We start from the raw sequence: 24,759 nt of genomic DNA, 5'->3' as shown, positions 1-24,759 counted from the left end.
TCTATGTAGGAGAGCTAAGGGAATAAGGGAAATACCAGACCTACTATATGGCTGCTAACATACTCAGTACTTTGCAATATTTTTAGATGCTTATTGAAATGTTATCTCCTACAAGTGCCCTACGAGCTGAATATGCAGTACATGCCTTTAGTATACCACCGATAATGCCCTGGGGTTACACTGTACACTGGAAAACAGCTACTTAAAAATGGCCTTTTTTAAGAAAGTCAGTAGGCCAATGTACTCTGTGTCGTTTAAAGCCCAATTTGTAGGCTTTTTTTTTCCCCTCCTTTTTTTAAAATTTACTTTGTCTTGTATTTCCAGTACAGGTAAAAACAATGTGAAAACTAACTACATTTGTCATTCATGTAAAAGTACAAACTACATGACACTATTAAGAGGCATCTTTAAATAAGGTAACACCACTCTTCGTAATCAGTTCAACACAAGCTCATCTTAGAAGTAGTATTCTAAGAAGTTTTTTGTTGTCCCAATGCAGACTAAAAGCATAATTCAAGATCTTAAAAGCTGCCATGATACGAGTTTCATCTTAGCATTTGTTTTGACTACTTGGAATTAAACAAATCCTCCACTCAGGTAACTTTGAGGAAAAAACAATTCCTTTGATTAGCAGTTTGAATTGGATCTAATATTCTTATATTCTTTTCTTGTGCTCCTAACTTGCTGCTTTGGGCTGCTCAGCAACTGTGGTGGTCCATCCTACAGGTGCTTTTTTTTTTGGTGGTTTGGTGGGGGTTTTTTCAGCACATTTGGTAAAGCTGTCAAGAGAATTTTCTAGCCCAAGGAGAAGGGAAGAAGAAAAAAAAAAAAGCCTACTCACCTGGGCCATGGCTGCAATACTGACGACAGGGAAAGTGAGCACTAAAGAATATTTTATGCGCCCGTCGGTAAAGATTACTCACTGAGATGAGGCAGCATTTTGAAGGGCTGGTTTCACGTGACTATGCACTTGCACTGCTCTGGGAACCTCCCAGAGGAGATACTTTGATGTGGCCTGATGCCCAGCGCCTTGTGAAAGCTCTTGGTGATAACCTAACAACCCAGCCCTTCTCCTACCCCATACCTATCTTCTGATTTACAAGATACTTTTTTTTTTTTTAAACAATTAGAATATGAAAACTCTTTCTCTACTACAGGAAAAGTATTTTTTGCTTTATCTTCTCCTTTGGATTTGACACCCCCTTGTCTATACGATCAGAGGCAAGGAACCCACTTTCTTCTACAGCAAGTATCAATTTTATGATACAAAGCTATTTATGATAAATACGTTTCTGGTCTGATCTTGTAACTGTTCGATTATTAGCGATAGGCCACACAAACACTTATATTCCCCAGGATCACTATAAACCTATTACTATGGAGTCTAGACAACGTAAGCAAGCTATAAGCTGATCAAGGGAAGTCAAGAGGGGACACGTAACCCTCCTTCCTCCAGTCCAAGGCCATGTCCAGTACTACTCAACAACACAAACATGCTACACATATAGACCACAGCTAGCAGGACAAGCTGCTCGGCAAGTCAGGTTTAACCACCTCACTCTAGAAAAAAATGACATGGAGATCCTGACAGCAACCAGATCCCAAGATTACGAAGCAAAAGTGCTTTGGAGAAGAGAACACCACAAAATCCCTTATTTCCTATATTGCCAGATTGTACCTGATCCTGCCATTTCCTAAATGAGCAGATGCCTCCTCTCATTTACTGTCCGTACCTGTCCCTTCACTTTATGGCTGAGCTACTGTAGAAGCTGAAAAGGCAACTCCAAAACTTAGGTGCACAACCTGCACCATTGGCACGCTACTTTCACACACAAATAGCCACGTTTCCAACACACAAATGTATTTCCAACAACATATTCGTAACGCTTTCTGATTTCAAGATCCCTCATGCTTACTTTTGCCCGCACTGAGCTTAAGTCGCTCGAGAATAACATTTTCAAGCTTGTAGTACGCTTATATTTAAAAATAGTCACAGAACACTTTTCGCAACTATAGTTTTATTGAAAACTATTTTTTTCACCAAATAGCCATATATTTAGTTCTTGTATCTACAAAAGTAAACACCTGAAAAACAACAGCATTGTTAGAAAATAACTGTATTGCAGAGTTAACATTTTCACAGTACTGTTAAATATATGCACCCACCAAGTACATATATTTAATGAACAACATACCAGCTTTGGTATGAGTATAATCTTTTGTCTAAATGACAATATTTTATAGAGCTTACATACAGCAGCATTAAGGTCCTAAGAAATAATCTTTAACAAGATCATCACGACCGTTAACAGCAGTGCTGTAGATAACTAGCTACTGGACACAACTACAGGAAGAACAGCACCAAGAACTGGAGAACGTAATACAAACAGTGCCATAGTAAAAAATCTATGTCCTTAACTTCACTAAAGTATTTACAGAAGACGTGCATTTTTAAAACCAACACAATAATGGTTGGAAAAAAGCCTTTGGTATCGTCATCTCCAGTAACTGTACTTATTTCACTGAGGCTGCTAAATGAAATAGGCTCCTACATCCCTGACTTGAGAGAAGGAAAAGCACTAGTGATATACTGCCCGATAGAGCTGCTTTGTATTAACTCTGTAAACCTGTATGTAGTTAATCATCACTGAAATACTACACTCATTTGGCTATTACGAAGAATTCACAGACTTTAAGAGAATTCTTGTCCACTTAATCCTCATTGTGTTTAAGGTTATAAATAGCAAGGTGCAATTTAACTGTCAAGCTTATACTTCCCATCATCTTCCCATGCCACTTTCTAACACAAAAATCCTGCTTTTAAAAAGTTTTCTACATGAACTCTGTAAGCCTCTGCTATGTTATACCCTATGGTTAACATTTTAAAAAAACTACTCCTGATCCTGAAGGAAAACACTGGAAATTCTCAGTGTGAAGTCAGGGAAGTACTCTGATGTACAGGCCAAGTAAAGTACTACTTAAACCTCTATTAGAGAGGATTGGTTGACCTGACTATAGAAAAAGAGAGTTCCATGTGGAATTAAATTCTCAAATATGAGAAAAAATGAACAACCATGAAACATCATTAACTGTTATCATGTCAACGAAGCCTTTTAGAATTTGCTGAAATTACTTTTGCTGGCATCTTACTTTTCCGATTCAGACAAATCCTACCATGCTGCTCCCAAATTTCCAGATTAGACTCATTTTGGTCACAACTTCCTCTTCTGGCTCAGCCTTCTCCTTCCTCACTTGCTGGTTATTTAAGAGCAAAATAAATCATAAGGCAATTAAACTGACATCCGTAACAAGGGAAGCTGACAGACTAAACCATACACATTCACAGACAACCGTGATCCACAATGCCAAAGATGTCAATGGGAACAAGAGCAAAAAAGACAGACGTGATTTTGCAAAAAAAAAATAAAATTTTAAAAAATGATCGAAGTATGGTGTACTACACCGATTATATAGGAACATATTCTCAACTCTGACCACACCGTGCCCAAACAAAGAGTAAGAACTAAGCCAAGCAGGGAAACTCCAGCTTCCTAACCCTCAGAAACCCAGCCCCGACACGGCATGGAGCCGTCTCCCTGAAGCTCCGACTCACAGCAGGAATGGGCAGAGCAGCGCTGCACCAGAATATATCTGTTCCCTCTCTGCGACGGCAAGGGCAGGAGGAACTGGATGATCTCTCTCATCTAGCTTTCCACAGCCAACAGCTTTGCAAGAAACTCTTGCCTGGAGATCTCCAGGCTGCTCAAGTCCACTTTGTGCACGACCAAACATTTCTCATTTTTGTCTCCCTGAGATACAACAGCATTATGAGAAAGAACTTTTCTGAAGAACTCTAAAGATCATTTGTAGAAGTTGCTTTCGTCTCCTCAGCTGTCTCTCTCACACATTAAGGAAAGCAACCCTACAACCCTAGAGCTCAAGCCGCTGACAAGCTGTGTTGTACACAGAGCAGCTGAGAAGTGCTACGCTTAATTATGCTACTTTTATTTCACAGTTACTATGATCTGGTTTTGAATGTAAATATATAGCAAGAGACAGAAATATTTAATCTTTTAAAAAAATAAATGAATTTCATATAATAAAATAGGAATTACAGTAAGACTGCTACCCTCCAGTAACAACCATTACTGATTTTGTATGTGCACCCTAAGTTGCAATTAGATCTTCTATGTAAAGCCTCCTCTCCTCAGTTTGAACAACATACATCCAGTCTGGCTAAGTTAAATACATCATATGAAACAAACCAGTCAGAAAAATTTACAGAATACCTGAAAACCACAGCCATACTCCAGTGTATTTTTTAAAAAGTCCTAAAAGTACTCAAACATAATACCAATAAAATATACAAGCCTTGCAACAACTTTCAGGCCCAAATAATATACCCTGTTGTACATATGAACAAGCAGCATGTTTTTCTCCTTTCAGTGACATAGAAAACCAGACTTTATAAACAGCTTACAGGGCTGAGCAACCCAGTGCTTTCACAGCTCCTAATCTCAAGCTGAAAAACCCTGAAATGCCTGAATTGTCTAATGGACAGAGCACTAGACCAGAACTCAGAAGACTGAATTCTATTATTAATTCTATTGCTAACACGCTCAACAAGCTGAGGTATGTTATTTTCCCAGAGAATACAAGGAAAACATCACCATTTCTTTTATAAAGCACTTTGAGATCTACTGATAAAAAAGAAGTTTAAGGTAGTATAAGCACACAGTATGATCACACCAGTAAGATAGCCAAAGTGCCCATAACATGGACTGACAAAAATTATCTTTGCACCAGAATTGCACCGTGGCTGCAGTTACACAATATCTGGAACCAGCACATTATCAACCTGATCAGCTTTGGGGAAGTTACTCTATTACATTACACCTGCGATACGTTTATTTGCAGCACGACAACAATGGAACAATTTGCTTTTCCTAGTTTAAAAGAAGTGTCTCATATTCGCAACAGTAGCTACGCATCCTCAAGATCCTCGTTTTGTCCTACACTGTCCAAAAGCTCCAACCCGCCCAGCTGGGCAGAGCCCAGGTAACACGCTTTCACGTGGTTAGTGAGGTTCTTCTGTGTACCAAAGCCCTTGCCACAGAAGAGACAGACAAAAGTACGCTCGTTCGAGTGCACAGACATAAGATGCCGGTTTAAGTCTGTCTTGTCTCGAAACAGCTTGGCACAGTTAGGACATCGCATCTTCTTACAGTTGAAGTGGATGGTCTTTTCGTGCCGATCCATGTTTGATTTCAGAGTGAAGCTCGCGGGGCATTTGGAGCACTGGAAGCGGGCAAGATGGCCAGGAGGGACGCTGTCAGCAAGGCCAGGCCGGGAGCAGTCAACCAAGTCGAACGGGAGAAGCACGGAGAAAGCGTGCTTGTGGATGTGCTCCTTCAGCTCTTCAGCACGCTGGAAAACCCTCCTGCAGAAACCACAGGTCAGCCTCTTGGCTAGGGCTGAATCCAGGAACAGGCCATCAGTGGTTATGTCCATGTCTTCAGATCTCGAGAAACTTGTATCTAAAATAGAAATACACAAACACACGTACAAATCAGTGTCTTCTAGTATAAAAGAATGATAGTTTAAAAAAAAAAAAATCTATTTTTCTCTCTACTTACCTGAATCAGAGTTATCAAACGGCCAAAGTGCTAAAAATCCATCATAAGTGGCCTGCAAATGAAAAGCAGACTTAAGTTAAGGCAAGCATTTACAAGAACACATCTTTGTAGTCAGTGCTCAGACTCCCATCTTAACATTGCTTTCACCCTTTCTTTAAGTGAGGCTCACTATTTGACTTGGCAACCCTATCTGCCTTTACAAAGCTTTCACTGTCAAAGCAGCTAAGTTAACTGGGCCATATTTTGCAAGATTGGGTGTTTTGAAGACAGTAATCAACACACCTATTTAAGGTCCTGGGTAACTACTCAGTTCTGTAGCTCCCACTCAGGCCAATGGGAAACACTGGATAGAAAATTTCTAGCAGATACAACAGAACTGGAAAATTTTCCCTTAGCCCTACATAGCTACTTTTTTTTTTCCACATAGAAAAGTCCATAGAAAACAAACACCTTCTGCGTAGTTCCCTTTATGCAACGCGCTCTGGCACTGCTGATCCAAATTACAAATAAAAGCTCGATTTTTTTTTTTTTTTCATAAACCATTTGCAATATGCCAGCGTGCGGCAGATGGCAACCCTCTATGAGGCAGAGGCATGATGCAGCCTGGGCAGGTCTGCTGGAGACTGGGCAAGCGGCTACCAGCCGTTCTGAGCAGCTCACTTTGCTCTAAGGTGGCTGCAAAGGAAAATCTGTGTTTCCACCCATTTGTTTAATGAAACTAAAGTATCATTCAAAAATATTAAGAAATGCCACAGAAAGCTATGGATTTTATGTCAAACTCCTGTAATACAGAAAGCCAGCCTGCTTCTATCCGAATTTAGACAGTTACAAAGAAACCCAAATGGAAAACGCCGGAAATGGGCAATGGATAGCTGGGGTCTCAGCTACCTTTATGCCATAATTATATTCTTGTATGTAATGTTTTGCAAACAAAGGGATTTACAATAAAAAGGGCATGTATACTTAAAAAAAAAAATAGTTTTTTGAATGCAAGTGCTGTTGAGGTAAGGCAGAAAAGCTAAAATTAGGACAACACCAGCCCTGACCTCAACAGACTTCTAGTTTTAAAATAATCTGTATTTAAAAAAAAAAAAAAAAAAGCTAACAGAGCAAAGTATGAGGTATTACGGTCTTTCAAGGTACTCCTAACTGGGGAAAATTTGATTAAACAGATACCTTTGGATTTAAATTTCTTTGCATTTTTCCCCACAATCTTACCTGGGTTGAGGAAGGCACCTCTCCTTTTATCATGGTTTCTGGTGACATTTCACCAGAAGAGCAGATCTCAGGGGGGCTCTGAGTGGCAAGGTGTGATGAAGGCAGCGGGGGAGATGGTGCTTCCACTTTGCCATCACATTCGCCCCTTGAACGATTCAAGTTGGTGCCAGGCCCTGGGGAACACAGGAAACGAATCTCACCCACGTGAACTAGCACCAGCTGGTGGTTTTAAAAAAGGCCTTTGCAAAGGCAGCGCACCAGCACTCGCAGCTTATCTTCTGTCAGTGGGAGGGAATGCAGCAGGACAGTGATGCCAGGCTTTTTTTGTTTGTTTTTTTTTTTAAAACTAGCCTCCCCACCCAAAATGCCTTGTCTGCGCGTGATGTATGTAGTGGAGTTACATCGCATGGCACGGTCACTAAAGAGTCCGTCGGGAGAAAGAAGCACAGTGCAGCACAAATATCCAGAGCAATCACATTTCTGAGAGACACCTCTTGGAGAAGCACTATTTCAAACACGTACATTTCAATCTTCAAGTAACGTACACACAAACTTTATTCTACTACTAGCTTTCTTGAAAATTTACGTCAAAGCTTCAGATCTCCAGATTTGACCATGCTGTTTTATTTAATATAGTACTGTCAGTCCTTGATCTCAAAGTGCTTTACAAAAGATGGGAAAAAGTTTTCTTTTAACTCTATAGTTAGCAAGCATAGAAGTTCAAATATTTGTACAAAACTATTCAATTATACCTAACAGTCGTTACATTCTAAAAATCCACTGTAAGTTCAAAAGGAGAACATTATTTGTCTGGCCAAAGCAGAACCGTACCCTCTTGACTACACTGTAGCAACAGCCAAATGGTAAACAGTATTTCAGAAACTGCACTGATAATCAATGACAAATCTATGTACAAATAAAGACTGTGTAATCAAGATCAGTGTACATTACAAGTTGTTAAACGAACTGTAACAAACACCTTGACTGAATATTGGAATGACATATTGAACAGGTCATTATTTTTGAAAAGCAAGCAGGTGAAATCAGAAGCAAATAAGGCATAAAAGTAAACAAATTCATATTGAAAACACTCTATGCCCTAAAGGCTTTTTTATTTCTAACACAAAAGAGTCTGATTGAAACCTTTACAGATATAAAACACACACTCTTTAATGCAGCTACAAATAACAAGTCAAAGTTTATACTATGTCCGAACACAATACACTGTGATGTGGGTCACAACAAAGCATTTGAGTGAAACCGTACAAAGGTTTCTAAATGCGAACAATCCCAAACTTAACTTTTTATCAGCTATCAAAGGAAATTCTGCTCTTGTGCCACAAGCTGGGTGTTTGATTTACCTTCCTCCACTTTGATCGCAGCCTAAAATCTTTCACAACTTAGTTAACTCTATTCAAGTGTGATAACAATACTTCAAGTTTTCATTCTAGTGGTGCTCATCTATTGCTGTTACAATTTAAAGGCAGGACAACAAAATGCTAAAACCCCGTAAATTCAGGATAGGAAAAAATGGGGGAAAAAGCGAATTCATCAGTATGTCCCATTAGACACTGTTACCACGAATCCAGCTCTCCAGGTCCATAGCAGAATTCCTGCCTAGACATCCACACATTCCTTTTTTTCCCCTGAACATCCCAAACTGATTCAAACTGCCCTGTTTACATTGAAGCTACACACGGTGACCACGGACAACTTAAAGGCATCTCTGGGTTAAAGCAAAAGTTAAGGCTACTGAATGGCAGTGAAATAGATTAAGGAGAAACAATAAACTCAATCATCCAACATGAGCCACAAAGATGTACAACACAACAAAGTACAAAGATGATTTTTAGAACAATAATGAATATTTATTTGGTTTCCACAACTGCAAGTAACACAAGACGACAAACCCACAGAAACGCCCCATACTTTGTACACGGGAACGCAAACAGCACCTCAATTTACGTTTTGTCCCACTCTGACTAGTACTGTGAGAAACCCTTTTCCTTCCTAAATTTGTATTGGAATGAATTTAATGAAAAATATTTTAACTTCTAAATCAGAATCAAAAGCACTTTCCTTCAGTCAGCTTTGCATATGAAAGATGATGCACTGGTTTAGCAGTATTTATATGAATATAGTATTCTCTGACAGCTGGACAGTAGACTATTGTGGGAAAGAGAAAGGCAAAGGTTATTATATCTCATTTAAAATTGCATCCATTCTCCCCTAAATCTTCGTTTACCATGTACAAAAATTCCACGTTAAACTGAATACCTTTAACTCCCTCTTGGGAAAGTCGACCACTATGTAAAATGTATTCCTTTAAAATCCAGTGCAAGTATAAATTATTGGCTCCAATGAACCACTAACTAAAAATAACGTATTAGCTGGTTTGCCCAAAAGAAAAGGGCTCTGTGTACCATGTAATCACTTGGACAGCAAGCTTCATAGGAATTGCTTCTATAAACAGTTTCAGTTGCAACAGGGTAAACAGGAAAAGCCAAACTTAGACATATAAAAAAGTATGCAATGTACTATTCTGAAAACATGGAATAGTCGCCCTTTAAGGGAGTCAGTCACCCCAAAATCTGAAAGTTTTCTGACTTTTTGTTTCTTTAATGACAAAACAAGGATGTAAATTAACCACCTCATTTTCTAATGAATATTAAAATTCTCATTCTCTTGATTATACTTGGCAAAACCAGCTAAGAAGAGTCAACTAAAGCCTCTGAGACTTCTGGAGATGTGGTGTAACCGTACGGAACTGCTACCAAAGTTCAGTATCATAAATGAAATAAGACACGCATTATTAAACCAAGGAGCTCAGTAGAACAGCGCAGCTGAAACTGGAAATCAGTGAAGAATAACCTGCTTTTACAGACAAACCATAAAAACACATAAAGATGAGGAAAACTGAACCTCTTATAACGTCTTATCTGGAAGACATCCCTAACAACAAACTATGCAGGTTCACTAGCTAACGGATCCCAAGACAACGTCAGTGTTACCCATGAATAACTCACACGTACTTTTTTTCTGCAAAACCCGCATGTTCTTTAGGTTTCTGACAAGCATATAACGACGTCAATCTTGATCATACACCATGAATGTCATAAATTCTCAGAGCCCTTCAGCTCCAGGTCATCTGGCAACTGTGTTACCCAAACGGCAAGGTATTTAAATTTTCCCTTCTGATTTTAAATTAGTTTGAACTGGTTAACTTCAGAAATGCTGTACTTATGTTTGACTACATCATAGTGATACAACACCCCACACACATCCCAGGCTTCATTTTCCATCAGCTCAATGTTAAGTAATTTCACACCTCATATGATTGTTACAATACACAATGAATTAGGAAAAAAGAACACAGGGTAAAATGAACTATATGGAAGAAAAAATTAAAACTTGTAATGTATGCAGTAACTTGGAGAGTAATTTTCCCTTTAGAAACAGCTCACCAGAATTTTAAGTATGTATAATATACTCTTTGGATCTGTCCACCTCCATTAAGTCTTTTCCTCCAGAAAAGAAAAATAAACGTGAACACTGCTCCTTGAGTCAGTTACTTACTGTAGTGCTTCATAAGAGAATACAAAGACAATCCAGTGATAGCAGTTAAGATTAAAAACACGCTTCACATTTTTTAAACTTAAGAGAGACTGATCACTTAAAATTCTTGAAATTAGTGTGTTTCCTTTTCAAATCAGACAGATGAAAACTGCACTGGTTTTGTTTTAAAAAAAAAAAAATTTAAAAAATTCTTTTCACTGTGCTCCTGCCTACTCCCCCTGCCCTTTTTTTTTTTTAATATAACCCAGGACTTGAAATGACTCAACATCCTCAAATTGTGTTTGAAGAAAAATGTGAAAAACACCTACAAAGCTAGCACCAACCTAGATTGTGCTTTTAGATCTCCAGAATCATCTTACCACTTGCTTTACTGTCCTTTTATACACTGAAAATTCTCATTAAACTTGATGTCCTATTGTATTCAGTAACGACCACTTAAAAGCAAGCGAGTCTTATATCAGAACATCTTTTTCAAGTGATTAAAATAAATCGTTACCTATGAATCTGAATAAGATGAAAGAAAAATATGTTCTTTAACTCCCTGCTTCTGTAAAAATCCTCTTACCAGGCCACAGCCACATCCACTTACTGGTGTGAGAGCTACACACCAAGCAAGCAGTCTTCTTTTTGTCTTATGCAATTCACTTTGCTTCCATAAAGATGAGATAATTGAAGCTTAGCTGAATGAAATCCAAGTAATAGTGAGAGGACTGGAAAACAGGGACCTCAAATACAGGCTGGAAGGACCTCCTGAGTCATCGCACCCCTCAATGAGCTATCATTTCCCCCCTTTTCTAAATGTATCAATCTTTACTTTAAACCCAGTTGGTCTTCTGCCTACACAATGCCTGTTCCCGAACTCCACTTCTCAGCTGGGTAGGCAATCTCTAATTTCTAGCCCAAATTTCTCACTGCCTTATACTCATTTGTCTTTACACCAAGTGGTCCTTCATCTTCTAAGTAAAATCTAAAATCCTCCAACCAAGAGAAGGATGATGGATAGAGGGCAGCCCCATCATTATTACAGTTTATCATGACAGAAGATGAAACTGCTGATTTCGCCTGTCACGAGTCACAGATCGGAACACGCGGTGCATAAATCACCCTCGCAGCCGTGCATCGATCTACGCTCCCACCCGTCCCGGTGCCAGCTGAGGGCACTCTTCTCACTGCACGCAAGCCCGGCGATTGAACTGCCGCACAGGATCTTTGCTATTTCATTGCAACGAAGGGATTTGCAACCCAGGAGCCTAGTTTGAACCATCTAAATCTGATTTAATTGGAGATCATTCAGTAAGCTAACTACTGTGGAAGAAACAAGAATATTGCATTAGCAACTCCCCCAAACATTTAAGCTACAGGATAAGGTACAAAAATTTTACTTTTTGTCTCTAAACTTTGAAAGATTTTTTAAAAGTAATTTTACTCTTCAGATATAAGAAGCAAAAAGAGATACTAAGACTGACATTATGTCGTGCAGTTACTTCCCTTTATCATACAACTGAAGTGACCATTTGAAGTTATCTAACTTTTGCCATTGAGGAAAGTAAAAATAAAATAAAATAATAGATATCTTAAGTGAACTTTTCATTCTATTTAATTGGTCAATTTTCTCAGTATAGATTAAAATAAACCTTTTCTGCTGGAAACTAACATGTAGTACTCAGAAAGCCACTGCTTGCTCTACTTTATGTCACAAATTATATCCCCATCTTCCGAGAGTATTATTAAAATACAGCATTAATAATTTTTCTTTCTTTGTGCACTACAGAATCAAACTATTTTACGATTGCAATGAAGAAAATACAAACGTATGCTGAAAAATAAGCTGTCCACACGTAATGGCACACATCAGCTGTCACCAACAGATCATCAGTAGAAAAACATTCGTTTCCACGCACGAGTATAACGAAACAATCAAGAGCTGCTCATTACTTAGAGAGAGGTCTAAAAGTAAACAGCAAGAAGTAAAGATCAAACGATCTACAAAATCACAACTGTTTCAACAGACACAGGAGCAACAGTCAAGCCCTTCAACATTAGTCAATTTTGGATTCAAAACCTTTGGAGCTACCTCTTTTACCATAAGGACTCAAACACTTTGTTATGTTGCCTGTAAGTACCATTTTGCAAACAAGCAAAACAGACATTTGAGGACAAGCACTACATACATACGCACTAAATACTTTCTTCCATGGCTTCAGCACTTAACATTAAAGCTGGATCAGTACCAGACACAGGTTTCCAAATTTTATGGAAAGTGGGATTAAGCAGGACTTGAAACTGGATATAAACATATCAGTAGTAATAAATGAGACAGTGACCTCTATTTTCTTCTCGCTAAAGATTTCACTTAAAGTGTCAGTAAACAAAAAATATAAAAACACAAACTTACGAGAGAGAGAATGCGTGCCTTTGGGTAAGTACTCAAACAGCAGAGAACTATCCTCTCCCAGCATGTCGGCTTTCAGAGACAGCAAACTGTTCTTACTCATGAGAGCTGCTCGCAGGTTGGCGACGGTGGCAGCCTGGAGCGCATCCTCCTTCTCCGGAGTCAGGGGTTGAGAGATGTAGCTGGCTTCCCCACCGATGAGGGCTTCATCGACGTTCGCGTATGGGTCCGATCGCTCCACTCTGCTGTCAGAGCTGCTGGGCTCTGTTACTGTCACATCAGCACCTGCGTGACGAAAGAAGCCGTCAGAGATGCCAACAAATTCCTGAGATGCGGCACACCGACAACGCATGCCAACCATGGGTCCAAGTAACTGAGAACCGGGAACTTATCACCACTTATTTTGGCCTTATCGGCACTTTTCACGTGAGTGTTGTTTCTCACCTCATCTCTTCCAAAAGTCTGAAGATTAACTTGGCCATTTAGAGGCTTGATAGAAAGCGCACCCACCCCACAGCTGGGGTTTCTGTTCTTCCAGCCTGCACCCACCTGCACCCTTCACTTCTGCCCCATCAACAGGTCTTAACTTCAGCACCACACGCTATGAAGGGAATGAGATGTGTACAACCTCCCCCACAACCAAGTAACGGGATAAAGCCTCATTCATTTATTTATTTAAAACTAAGATTTCAGGATAGTCTGCTAGTAATTTGAAATTATGTTCAAATGTTTAAGTACTGTTTTTTCCACAGTTTTACTCTGGTAGTCCAAATTTTCATTCTTTCATTTTCTTCTCGATGATGAAGGTTTTGAAAAACTCCAATAATGAACAGCTTATAATAGTGGACTGCTAATTAGTATAAATCCCTTGGGATCACTTATCTGAAAAATACACATTTTTTTGTTACAAACAAAAAACAAGGACACAGACTAGCTACTTGACAACAGGTAGCTACAAAGAAGCTGTATAAAAACATAACAGACTATTAACAAAAACATCAATTAGTGAATCCAAATAAAAATGAAAAAAGCTATGATAAGGTTAATTCCTCCCTGCAAAAACACTGTTTATTTTTGTATTTTGGGGAGGTCTAGTTAAAGATTCTCTCTTCTTTGAACTTTGACTCTTTTATAGTCTTAAATAATTTATGTATTTTTATGTAAAGTGACTCTTATAGTCCTCTCTATTCTTCACACGAAACAAAAAATTATCTACAAAACGGGCTGTTACCCCATTTATAAAGTGCGTAAAACAAACTGCAATTACCTACTCCAGGATTTGCAGCAGCAGAACACAGCTGACATGTTCAAAACCTAGTCGAGTACCTGCCAAACAGGGCTAAAGCTTCCCAACAAATGGATGCCTTTGTAGCATTTATACTATCAAGACACAGACAGAAAAAAATCCAAATTCAAAGAGAAGGCATTGATAATGAGTGATCAGATGGAAAAAGCTGTTTTGTGGATCCTGAACCTTTTATTGCCTCCTAATTCAAAATATATTCAAATCTACTTAATGCAAGAGGCAACTATTACAGTACAAAATAGTGGTATGACCTGCACAGAATTAACACTCAGCTGCTTTCACAAATTCATCTTGCACTTCTCAGGGCAAGGAATTCAGGTGTTGTCCATATACACCACAGCAATAAACTTATTCCCTTACGGAAGGTTTCACAGCAGCAGAGCTCACGAGAAGGGAAGAGGAAGAGTGTGGCACATTAACACTCGGTTGTAATGTTCAAAAACTTCAAACCAGGGCAAGACATCAATCTGCATACCCTCATTAAAAAAATGCTAATGAGGACGCTGGTACACTGCCTACCTCCTGTAACCTGGAAAACAGCTAAAGAAAGATCATTATTTTTATCTCCCTTTTACAGGTGGTAACTGCCAGAGAAAGACATGGTGACTTGCTCAAGGTGTCCAGCCCGCAGAGCCAGGATCAATCAGTGAATTTCCCGGTCCCAGCCCAGGGCATGGCAGATTCCTTAACATGTTCAGATTCACTTTACCAAGCTGTACTGTACTACCAGTACCTCTTACTGTTAAGTTTTTCCACTTCCTTTAAAAAACAAAAAAAACTCAAAACAAACAATAAAGAAAAAATTATCATTAGCAGAGTAGTCCTACACCCCGGAGATGTAAGGAATACCCAAGGCTGGGGGCCACAAACACAGCAGCAGCAACTATGAACTATTAGAGATGCTCTCTCTCTTTAAAACAAACCATTCTCCCTCCCCCATCTGTGTTTTGCTTGTATAATCTCACATGATCAGTTTTATTAAATCTTAGCCAAGCAGAAGAATTCAATTGCTTTGAATTTTTACATATTTTATCATCCCTCTGTTACTGAGTGAGCAGGTAACAGGTATATGCATTTTTCTAGATGATAACAAAGATTGTTTTAAAAACAAACATTTCCACAGGAAGGGAAATTACAAGAGTTTAAAAAACAACAGCTGCTACAAAAGGTGGCGAAGAAAGTAAATTCTAGCCCATTAAACTGGTAATGTAACAGACAGCTTTATCAAATCAAAGCCATGGTAATACTGCTATTCCTCTGCTCTTCACCGCCTATGCAGCACATCACAGCAAATAACTTGGGCCAGAAAGGGTGTTTGTCAACGGAATGGTGTTGCCAAATAACTGGGCAGGCAGTAAATCACCTTGCGTTTTCTCCCATCCTTTTTCATAGCCAATTACAGATGCTGATTGACAGTTGCCAGAATCTGTTGCTGCCTGCTGCACATAAACACTAATTGCTAAAACACACGCAGATTAATTGTAACCACAACAAGACATTAAATGTTCCTCAAAAGCCAAGATTAGAGACAGACAGTGAAATAGAGGCTTTAGAGCTTCCAGTATTTATAGCTGATGTAACCTAATCAAATACGCATTACGGCAAAATAAATATCCACTTAGTCACATAAGTACTAAAGTACTCTCAGTACACCAAAACCCAAAAATGCATGAAGTTCCTCTTCACAGCGCCTCCAAAACCACTTCTCTCTTCTCTAGAATACAGTTTCTTTTAACAAGATTTAGCCAAAGAATTATATGAATCAAAAGTATCCGTCACTTCCCAGTAATCTAAACTGTTTACTACAGTGCTTCAACAGTACGTAAACCAAGCTTTAGTAAATGAGCTTCTATTTTGCAATTATTCAAGGCAGCGGGTCACGTGGCAGCCTGAGCTCTCCATCCAACTCCTCTACATCTCATTTTTCACACTGCTGAGACAGTCCCTGCGACTGCACAGATTCCAGGCACCACTCGCAGGAAATCCCAATCGGGGCAGCAAGCTAAACATGGGATTAATGCTGCTCTAAAAAACTGAGCTCATTAGTCTCTTTAGCAAATAATTATTTTGCAGTTATTCTATTACACCAGCCTACTTCCCAAAACACAGAAGCTTTAGAAAAGCTTTATTAGTTTGTTGACTTGGATGAATATTTTTTATTATTTTTTTTTTTATTTTCAAATAAAACACAGGGCCCACCTTTTTACCATTTTGGCAACAGTATTTCCATGCATCTCTGAAACTGCGAAAGCAACATTTAACTGGTAAAGTTCCTACCTACACATGAAAGCCTAATGTCAAAGGAATATATGAAGCCCGATTATAAGCACCTTCTCACACAGATCGCACATCCCAGCCGAGCACAGCACGGCAAAACACCCTTCATTCCCAACCACAGGCTTTAACAGATCTATAAACAGGAATAACGCTCACGCCAGTACAACAGGAGCAGTACAACATCCCGAATGCACACAGGGTGGCTACTGCACAGACGTTTATGGTTGGGCGAAACAAAACTGAACTGTATGCTTGCTCTGCAAGGGAAGTACAGCCACAGGAAACTTGTTCATTTTGCTACACCATGCGAAGACCAAATCCAGATCAGAAATCCCATTTATCAGCAGGCATACCACTACTACCTTAAAAAAAAAAAAAAAAAAAAGAGAGAGAGAGAGAGAGAAAAGAAAAAAAGACTGGAAGTCATATAAACTGAGCTCCTGTCACAAAGCCAGGTATGAGAAAACCAAGTTGTACTAGTCAGAAAATCAAGAAGTACTACAGACATTAGCCCCTTGGGAAGGGCTAAGGCAGAAATAAAGGTGATGCAACTTATAAAAGTATCTGAATGAAATGTTAATGTGATAAATTGTTTTCCAAGATCTAGGAGAAAACTGACAATAAAAAGCATTAAATCTAGGCAAACAACTGAAAAAAATACATGTGCCATTTCAGAAAGACCAAGGAAAAGCTTCTCCATTTTAAAGAATCCATTTGAATACAATCATCAATGGCTTTAATACACAAATTTTTTTTCTTCTCTCTGCTTCAGTCATTTTTCCTCATTACAGCTTAAACTCAGCTGTTACCAAACTACCTCCTCAGCGTCTGTTTCTCTCACACCACTTATTTCTTGTCTGTATTGTGTTTTTACCTTCTCATTAAACCCCCAGTGGTGTTTTCTGTTGTTCCCCAGACTCCCAATCCTATTATTCTCTTTCATAATTTGTTTTTTCAATCATTTTTCCCTCTTTCAACTTTTATTCCTGCTCTCTCACGTACATAGTTGAATATCATCTAGAAATCTGTAGCTGGAGGACTAAACCCCTGAGAAGAGAGAAAGGTGTGAATAAAAGCCATACAAGATTACATCTGCTGCCAGAAACTTGAAAGCAGAAACAAGCTCTTCCCCAAGAACTAAAGGCAACGTTTTGCCAGGTCGCTATTCCTCAATATTGCTCTTTTCATTACAGTCTCAAGGCAAGAGGCGATCCAAGAAGTCTGTCATCTGCTCTTCAAAGTCCCTTTCTGTTTGGCAGAAATACAAAGCAGTAATGCTTCTCCCTTGGTCTTCCGAGTTTCCAGGATGATGAGGTCGCATGACACGGATCATCAAGCGACTGCCTACCTAATCAAAGTGACCCAACCGCCAGCAAGGTGGGGGAAGTCAGCCAGCAAATACGGCAGCCCTTGAAAGGAATGCAACAGTATTTAGCTTATCATTTACAGCCAAAGCTTTAAGCCAGTTTCTGTAAGTTCTATCACCCTGGCAAATTTCAGGAAGCTTTTAGGAGCCCTTCAACCTCTCCTCAACTCCCCTCAAATTTAGCACTTTTTCACACAGCATGAGCCATTGCTCCAAGCATGCCTTTTTGAACGGGAGGTTATCACTGCTCAGCACCTGGAGTAAACTCATCGGATCTGTACAAGTCCCCACAACCTCCAAAGACAACGGCAATTCCAGCCACCTCCTGTCACAGAAAGTGTCCTTACCCCTTCCGCACAGCTCACCCGACTGCACAGCTGCGGCAAGTGTTTTGGCAGAACTTAAGCCTGTAGGTGCTTCAGCAGCATGAACGCCATCGTCCTGTCGGTTTCACCAGCATCCTTTTAACCCAACATCAGTAACACCGTCAACTAAACCCAGCCAAAGTTACTGGCTGCTTGCATTTTGTGGACACTTGCCAAAGCTAGGGGTGACAGCAAGATCCCACAACTATCTGGAGCTAATTAAAGAAACACTGGATGATCTTATATCCTACTCTTATTTATAAAAACCACTTGACAGTCACAAACAGTAGAAGCCCAGCTAAGTCCACCAAATACTTTCCCTCCCATAGGCAAATGTGAAGCAGGGCTGGCAAGTCATACTCTTTATTTTCTTTTTAACACATGTAAGAACAAAGCACATAAAAACCCACAGCAAAGTTTATAGGGGGAGAGAATATCCTTTCTTTACATAAGTTAGGGTAGAAAGGTGAAGGGAAGGAAAGACAAACTTTCAGGCACATCAGTGCTGCTGTCAGGAACAGAAAGGCAAGCATCAAGGGAAGTACAGTTTGAAAACAACAGCAACTGGAATTACATCTTAAGCAGTGTCACCAACAGACAGCTAGCGTGTAGCTGTCCTGACTTGTGACAGCGTTACTGCTGTATTACCTGCATCAGTTTTTAAGAATCGTAGAATAAATTAGATTGCAGTGACTTCAGGGCTACTTTTAGAGTTAGATCGTGTTGCTCAGGGCCTTGTACAAGCCTGAATATCTGCGAGGAGAGAGATACCACAACTTCTTCGGGCCCTTCCCCCATCGTCTAACCATTCTGTGAAGAATTTCCTCCTTTTACCCCATGAGAATTTCCCGTCCTGTAACTTGTGTCCATCGCCTCTCATTCTTTCTCCATACACATCTGAGAAGAGTCTGGCTCTGGACAAACCCTCCACCTCCCTTCTCTTCTTCAAGGTTAAACCAAGCTGTCTCAGCCTCTCCTCATACACATCATCTTGATGGTCTCAGCTGGGCTTGCTCAAGCTTGTCAAAGTCCTTCTTGTCCTGGAGATCCCCAAACTGGATCTTGTACTCCAAATGTGGTCTCTATTCCCTTGACATGCTAGGTATGCTCTTTGTAAGGCAACTGAGCACGCAGCCAGCCTTCGCTGCTGCGAGGGCATGCAGACCCCTCTTCAGCTCGTTACCCACCAGAACATGTTTTCTGCAAAGCTGCTTTCTCACTCCTTGTCTGCTAACCCGTACTGGTGCATGGGGTTATTCTCCCACATGCAGGACTTCACATTTGTCCTTGTTGAATTCATGCTGCGTCTGGCACCGCCGCCTTCCAGCAAATCATTCCGCCCAGTCTGGCGTCATCCAACAACTTGCTGAGGGTTCACTCCATCCACCACCCAAGTTGCTAATGAACAAAGTAAATGGCATTGGCCCTGGAAGCTACCTGTGATGGATGCAGGCATTGTGCTTTCTGGGGTAGTTGTTTAGGATCTCCTGCACACAGCTGGATAATTTTTAGTGTGGTGGCAAATGTAATGTTTTTTTTGTTTACAACATGACAAGCAGAAAGGGCAGAGGGGGGCAAGGGAAGAGGTCCCAACATCAGCACTTCTCCCATCCCAAATGCTCATTCCTGCATCCTCCCCTGCTACTCCCTCAGTTGTACCAAGACTACATGCATAGTTGTGAGGTGAACTTGAGACAGGAACCAATATGTTAAAAATAAACTGGTTTATTAAAAAAAGTTATTTTTAAACCCCGATCAGTTCCCCAATCCGGTTCACTACACGGTTGTACAGACATTTTCACAGAACAACTGCAGCAGAGCGTAGGGGTGCAATTAAGTACTAAGGGAAAGTGGGAGCCACTTAAAACTCAGCTTTTCTTTCAAGGACACTGCCAAATTATGACCTGAGCCGAACTCTTCCAGAAGAAACTTAGGTGAAATCAAAGACTTAATTTTCTGAGGTTCTTCTACCTGTTTGTTTGTGTCAAGTATCTATAGAGATCTGCCTGACAGTAGATTTCATCTAAAATTTCAGGGATGGTGTTTCTTGTAGAAGTTTAGGAAGATTTGGCTTTGTCTCCTTCTGTGCAAAAGACATAATTCATTTTTAAGCTCACAGGGAAGAGGGGAAAAAAAAAGCTTTCATTTCCTAGTGTTTTTTCTTGGGAATAAAAAAAAATTAAAAAAGGAGCACCTGGACTGGTACAATCTTTTACCAGCTGCTAAAAATATCCTTGAAGCTTGTACTGTATTTCAGATACCCCCCTCCTTTCTAATAGAAATCCTTCAAAAGTGTTTCACAACTTCCCAGTTGTTAAGCAAAACCCAGCGTTCTCACATACTGTAATATGTACATAGAGAAGTGATGCCATGAGCTATATTGGTTTTGATTAGCACTATTTTACAAACATAATAGTATACATATGGATATAATAAATGTGCACAGCATTCAAAATAAGCTCCAATTTCATAACAGAGGATACCATCAGGCAAACATAGATATTTAACCACAACATATATATGATCGTTAAAAAATTGCCTTTATGTTAAAGACTGTAAGATATCTTAAGTGAATCCTTATGGAACAAAAAACATGGTCTCCCCCAGGCTGCGCTTTCCCACCCCTCCTCTTCCAGGTTTGAGTCCTACTACAGCTTCTCAACCATGACTCAAAGCAGGGTGACCTGGGACACTGTCCTGCACTGTTGGGATTTGAGTTGCTGAAAAACACCATCCTGCATAAAACTGCAAATTTCCAATGCTGTTCCTGTTTCTGGAGGGCTCAGAGGGAGCTCATGCCAACTGAAAGGCAGCATTCATCATATAGGCTTGAATACAGTTTTCAAGCCTACAGCCATAGGATGTTCACCATGTGTGTTTTACCAACAGACATATTCTCCTCAACACCTCTAGAATAGTATTTCTAAAATAAAACAGGCTTGTTCTACGCAAATACCACCTGGTTTTATATTGACATTTCTGCAGTGGAATTCTAAAAGCACAAGTACATCTCCATCTTTGTTCTCCTCTAAACAGTAATCAGTGTGCAAATATCAACTGGAAAATTCCCTCCACTCTTCCAGGTATCTGAAAATAAAATAATCAATTTTTATCTCTTTCCTGTAATATTTGTTTTCCTAACATTGAATCGAATTCTGGAGATATTCTCCTGTGGTCTGCATCAGCAAAAGGAGCTCCTGGCCCCAAACCCAGCTGCTTGCTGCTGCTCTCCCACTGCCTGTTAGTGACCTCAACTCAATTGTTTGTAGGGCTACAGAGTAAACCTGGTCAATGAACTGATCTTCACCAAAACAAGATACAACAAAACACCCAAATCCAAAGAAGAGAGAAATGGTTAAATTGCATGAGTTGATTGTTTTTGAAAATATTCTAAAATGGAATAAATAAAGTGGTCCTTGCAGGAGCAGGAGTGTCTGGGCAGTGCAGAAATACCTTAAGCCACACTCGTTTCCCCAAAATATGCAGAGAATTGTACAGTAACTTCAAACAGACTATCACTTTAGAAATACTAAGGTTGACTGTAAGCTTAACCTCTTTTTCTAAGTCTCATAACTCATGCAGTAAAAGGACTGATATTACTCTCTTCTGCTCCTCAGTACAGAGGCAGTCTCTTGCTGCACATCTGCACATGAATAGACACAAACATGAAGGGATAGAAATATAACATTCAAGTACCACATTAAATATGAACACTAGTACTCATGATATGACAGGATGCTGAGTTACAACCTTTGAAAATCCTCAGAACAAATATTTACCTTTTGAAACAAGTGCCTGTAAGAAATGTAAAAAAACCCCAAACAAACAAACAAACAAAATCTGAGACCAATAGAGCAAAGTTAGTTTTTGGTTTTGATTCCTAGACACTGCATCTAAAGAATTAATTCCTACTATGTTTTAATGCAAAAGCAGCACTTTAAATAGGAAAGTGCAAGTCCTGAACAGTGATGATTATAAAGTAGGATTAGAAATTTTTTATGTTAAAATTCTAAAACCTTCTTGATTTCTCACTTGTAATTTCAGTAAAGACACAAAAAAGGGGAAAAAAGATTTTTTTTTTAAAGGTTGAGATCTCTGTAAAGATGAGCCTAGCGTAACCTTGGTACAAGGAACAAATAAAATAGTGAGAAGGGCACTCAAGAGAGAGGGGAAGTGCCTCTGATCTCTGGAGTTAAAGCAGATTAACAGAATCAGGGCTGTTACCATAGGGAGGAGGAAGAGGAGGAGGAGGGCTTTGGAGCCTGGGGAAAATGGAATGCAGGGTGGGGAAAGGAAACAGACACTGAGCTTTGAGCTAAAGCTGGTTTAGGGTGGAACCATTTTAAAGCCAGGGTGTAGCCAGGGAATAAGTGTCTGGGTTTAAAGCAATGATTTTAGTTTCCAAACTTGAAAATAACCTGACCTAACCCTTTAATAACAGAAACTCAAAAAAGTTATTCCTGCAAAGATGGCATCCTAATAATTTTGTTAGCCTGTAACTGTGGTGATACAGAGAACCTGAATTATTCACTAAGCCCTCTCTGCAATGTTTCTGCAAAATTCAGCATATGGACACAGAGGTGGGGGGGGGGGTTGTTTGTTTGGATTTTTTTGGTTGGTTGGTTTTGCATTTTGCTGCAACTAGCAGCCACCTCCACACAGTAAACTGGATACTTCATGCACATGAAGAGAGTACCAAAGACGGTCTAGAAACCTGGGCAGCTCCGTAAGCCAGAGGAATGCAGAACATGGGCTAAGCTGATTTCGGTGCTAAGAAAGAATTCTGGGGGTGGCATTACAGCACAAATCTGTAACCCCTCCAGGTCTGGCTGCCAAAGAAAGCCTGGCATCGCCGACTACCACTGCTTAAGGTGTCGAAATATCTCCCCATTAAAAACATCATTCAAACCCCCTCAATTGTAGCAAAGGAAATTTTAATACCTTGCACCATAACTACAACTTCATGAAAAGCAGGTGGAAAAATGCAGTAATTAACTTAATTTTCCAAGTGGCAGGCAATTTGTAATTTACTATTACCTACCCTCAAAAATACTCCAGCACCTTTCCAATAAGCTGAATGTTTTGATCCAAAACATCTAGCCTCCTTAAAAAGTGATCTTTCCAAAGTTGAGCATAAAAGAGTGATCTAAATAAAGAACTAACAGTAGGAAACTATTAAAATTTAAGCCCGTGTTGTTTTAGGACATCAGATATTAATCTGACAATTGAAAATTTAACCAGCCTAGTTTTCATTTACAGCTGTAACAAATACTTAAACACCTGCCTTAAGTTTCTACATTACAAGCAGAACTCAGACCATGGCAGATGGATTGGAGACTCGATCTTTTCAAAGCAAAATCCATTTAAAAGAAGAGTAAATGACTCTATTCTGTCCCAATGATTTCTTCGGCTGCCACGCTATGTGGATCCTTTCAACACTGCATGCTTTCAACCCACCTACTAAGCCTTCCCTCAGCATCACCTTCAATACATTTGTTTTCGACCCATAAAAATCTACAATTTACCAATATATCTTTATTTTAGATAAGATGAATAGTGAGTACCAAGTATGTGATAACACGTCTCACAAAAGATACGCTTTTCATACACTTTTTGAGGAGCAGGGAAAGAAGTTTTGGGCAGGCCAGAGTAGATGGATCAATGTGCCGCTAATGGGAGACAGGCAAGGCAGAAGAGCATGCAGGAGCACTATTATTTACCGTGCAGCTGCATTCCAAGCTGGAGCAAAAGGGTTTTGTTTTTTTATTATTGAGCTGCAGAGGTTAAAACGAAGAGTGAAGAATGACTGGACAAGAGACAGTTAGTTGCAGTAAGGTTTATCCATCTCCAACGGGAATAGCTGGGTACAAAAGCCTAAAAATCAATTCATTCATTGTGCCTTAATGTTCAACAGGTATTCCCAGTACGGACACCTTCTGGTTTAACCTTGCTCCCTCATCTCTTCAGTCTGTCTCAGATACCACCTTTACTACACCAAATTCAGGCTCTTTGTTCTCAGAACTTATTCTCAGTTCTCTTTTTCTATTATCCCTCTTCCCGCTCCTTGTTCTGTTCTCTCCTGTACCATGCTACCTCTCCTCCCCTTTCTCTGTCTCCATTCCGTGCTGGCATAATCCTTCACACCAAATAGCCTCCATTGCCGATTGCAAAGTCCTGTTCTTTCTGAGCAAGTTCACACTGTGTTTTCTTTATTTCTCCATTAATATTAACCCTCAGTGCTAGCCTGCAGATCATCTTTTTTCTTCTCTTTTAAACACCAGCTCTTCAGGACAGGTAAATTGATTATTTATAAAGCATCATGTAAAGCCAAAAGTATTATACAGGTTTTGCAGATCAAAAATCTTAAGAGTTCCTTAAACACCTGAATCCTGAATCCAAACACCACGCTAATTTTTTTCCTCTTCTCATTATGCAAGACCTCTATTCCACTACTTGGACTAATATGCTTGCCAAATATCACAATAGAAACAACAGAATTTTCACTGTTTTGTTTTGGTTTTTTTAATAGTAATAATTAAAAAAAAAAATCAAGGAAAGATTTGAAGATTTGCACTGAAAAGCTGAGTTACAGGAAGCCCGGTAGCTTGCTGACAAAAATATTT

General features: G+C 39.6%; 1 protein-coding gene across 8 annotated transcripts in view; it reads right to left on the bottom strand.

The window, feature by feature from the left end:
• Positions 1-24,759, bottom strand: part of ZBTB46 (zinc finger and BTB domain containing 46) — a 60,829-nt gene that overhangs the window by 11,956 nt on the left and 24,114 nt on the right. For 7 of the 8 annotated variants that reach the window (XR_012649115.1, XR_012649116.1, XM_075021466.1 and 4 more), the window contains 4 exons: positions 12,826-13,107; positions 6,855-7,027; positions 5,637-5,688; positions 5,226-5,537 (listed from right to left, as the gene is read on the bottom strand). Coding sequence is in view for 6 of the 8 variants with exons in the window: in XM_075021466.1 (XP_074877567.1) it covers positions 5,226-5,537; positions 5,637-5,688; positions 6,855-7,027; positions 12,826-13,107 (819 nt within the window). In the remaining 2 variants the exon portion in view is untranslated. The remainder of the gene's footprint in view (positions 1-5,225; positions 5,538-5,636; positions 5,689-6,854; positions 7,028-12,825; positions 13,108-24,759) is intronic. The other variant, XM_075021475.1, reaches the window with a different exon arrangement.

The sequence above is a fragment of the Buteo buteo genome, chromosome 2 (genome assembly GCF_964188355.1).
Source record: "Buteo buteo chromosome 2, bButBut1.hap1.1, whole genome shotgun sequence".
Lineage (NCBI taxonomy): Eukaryota > Metazoa > Chordata > Aves > Accipitriformes > Accipitridae > Buteo > Buteo buteo.
The sequence above is the reverse complement of the archived record's forward strand: the minus strand, read 5'-3'. Positions and strand labels throughout refer to the sequence as shown.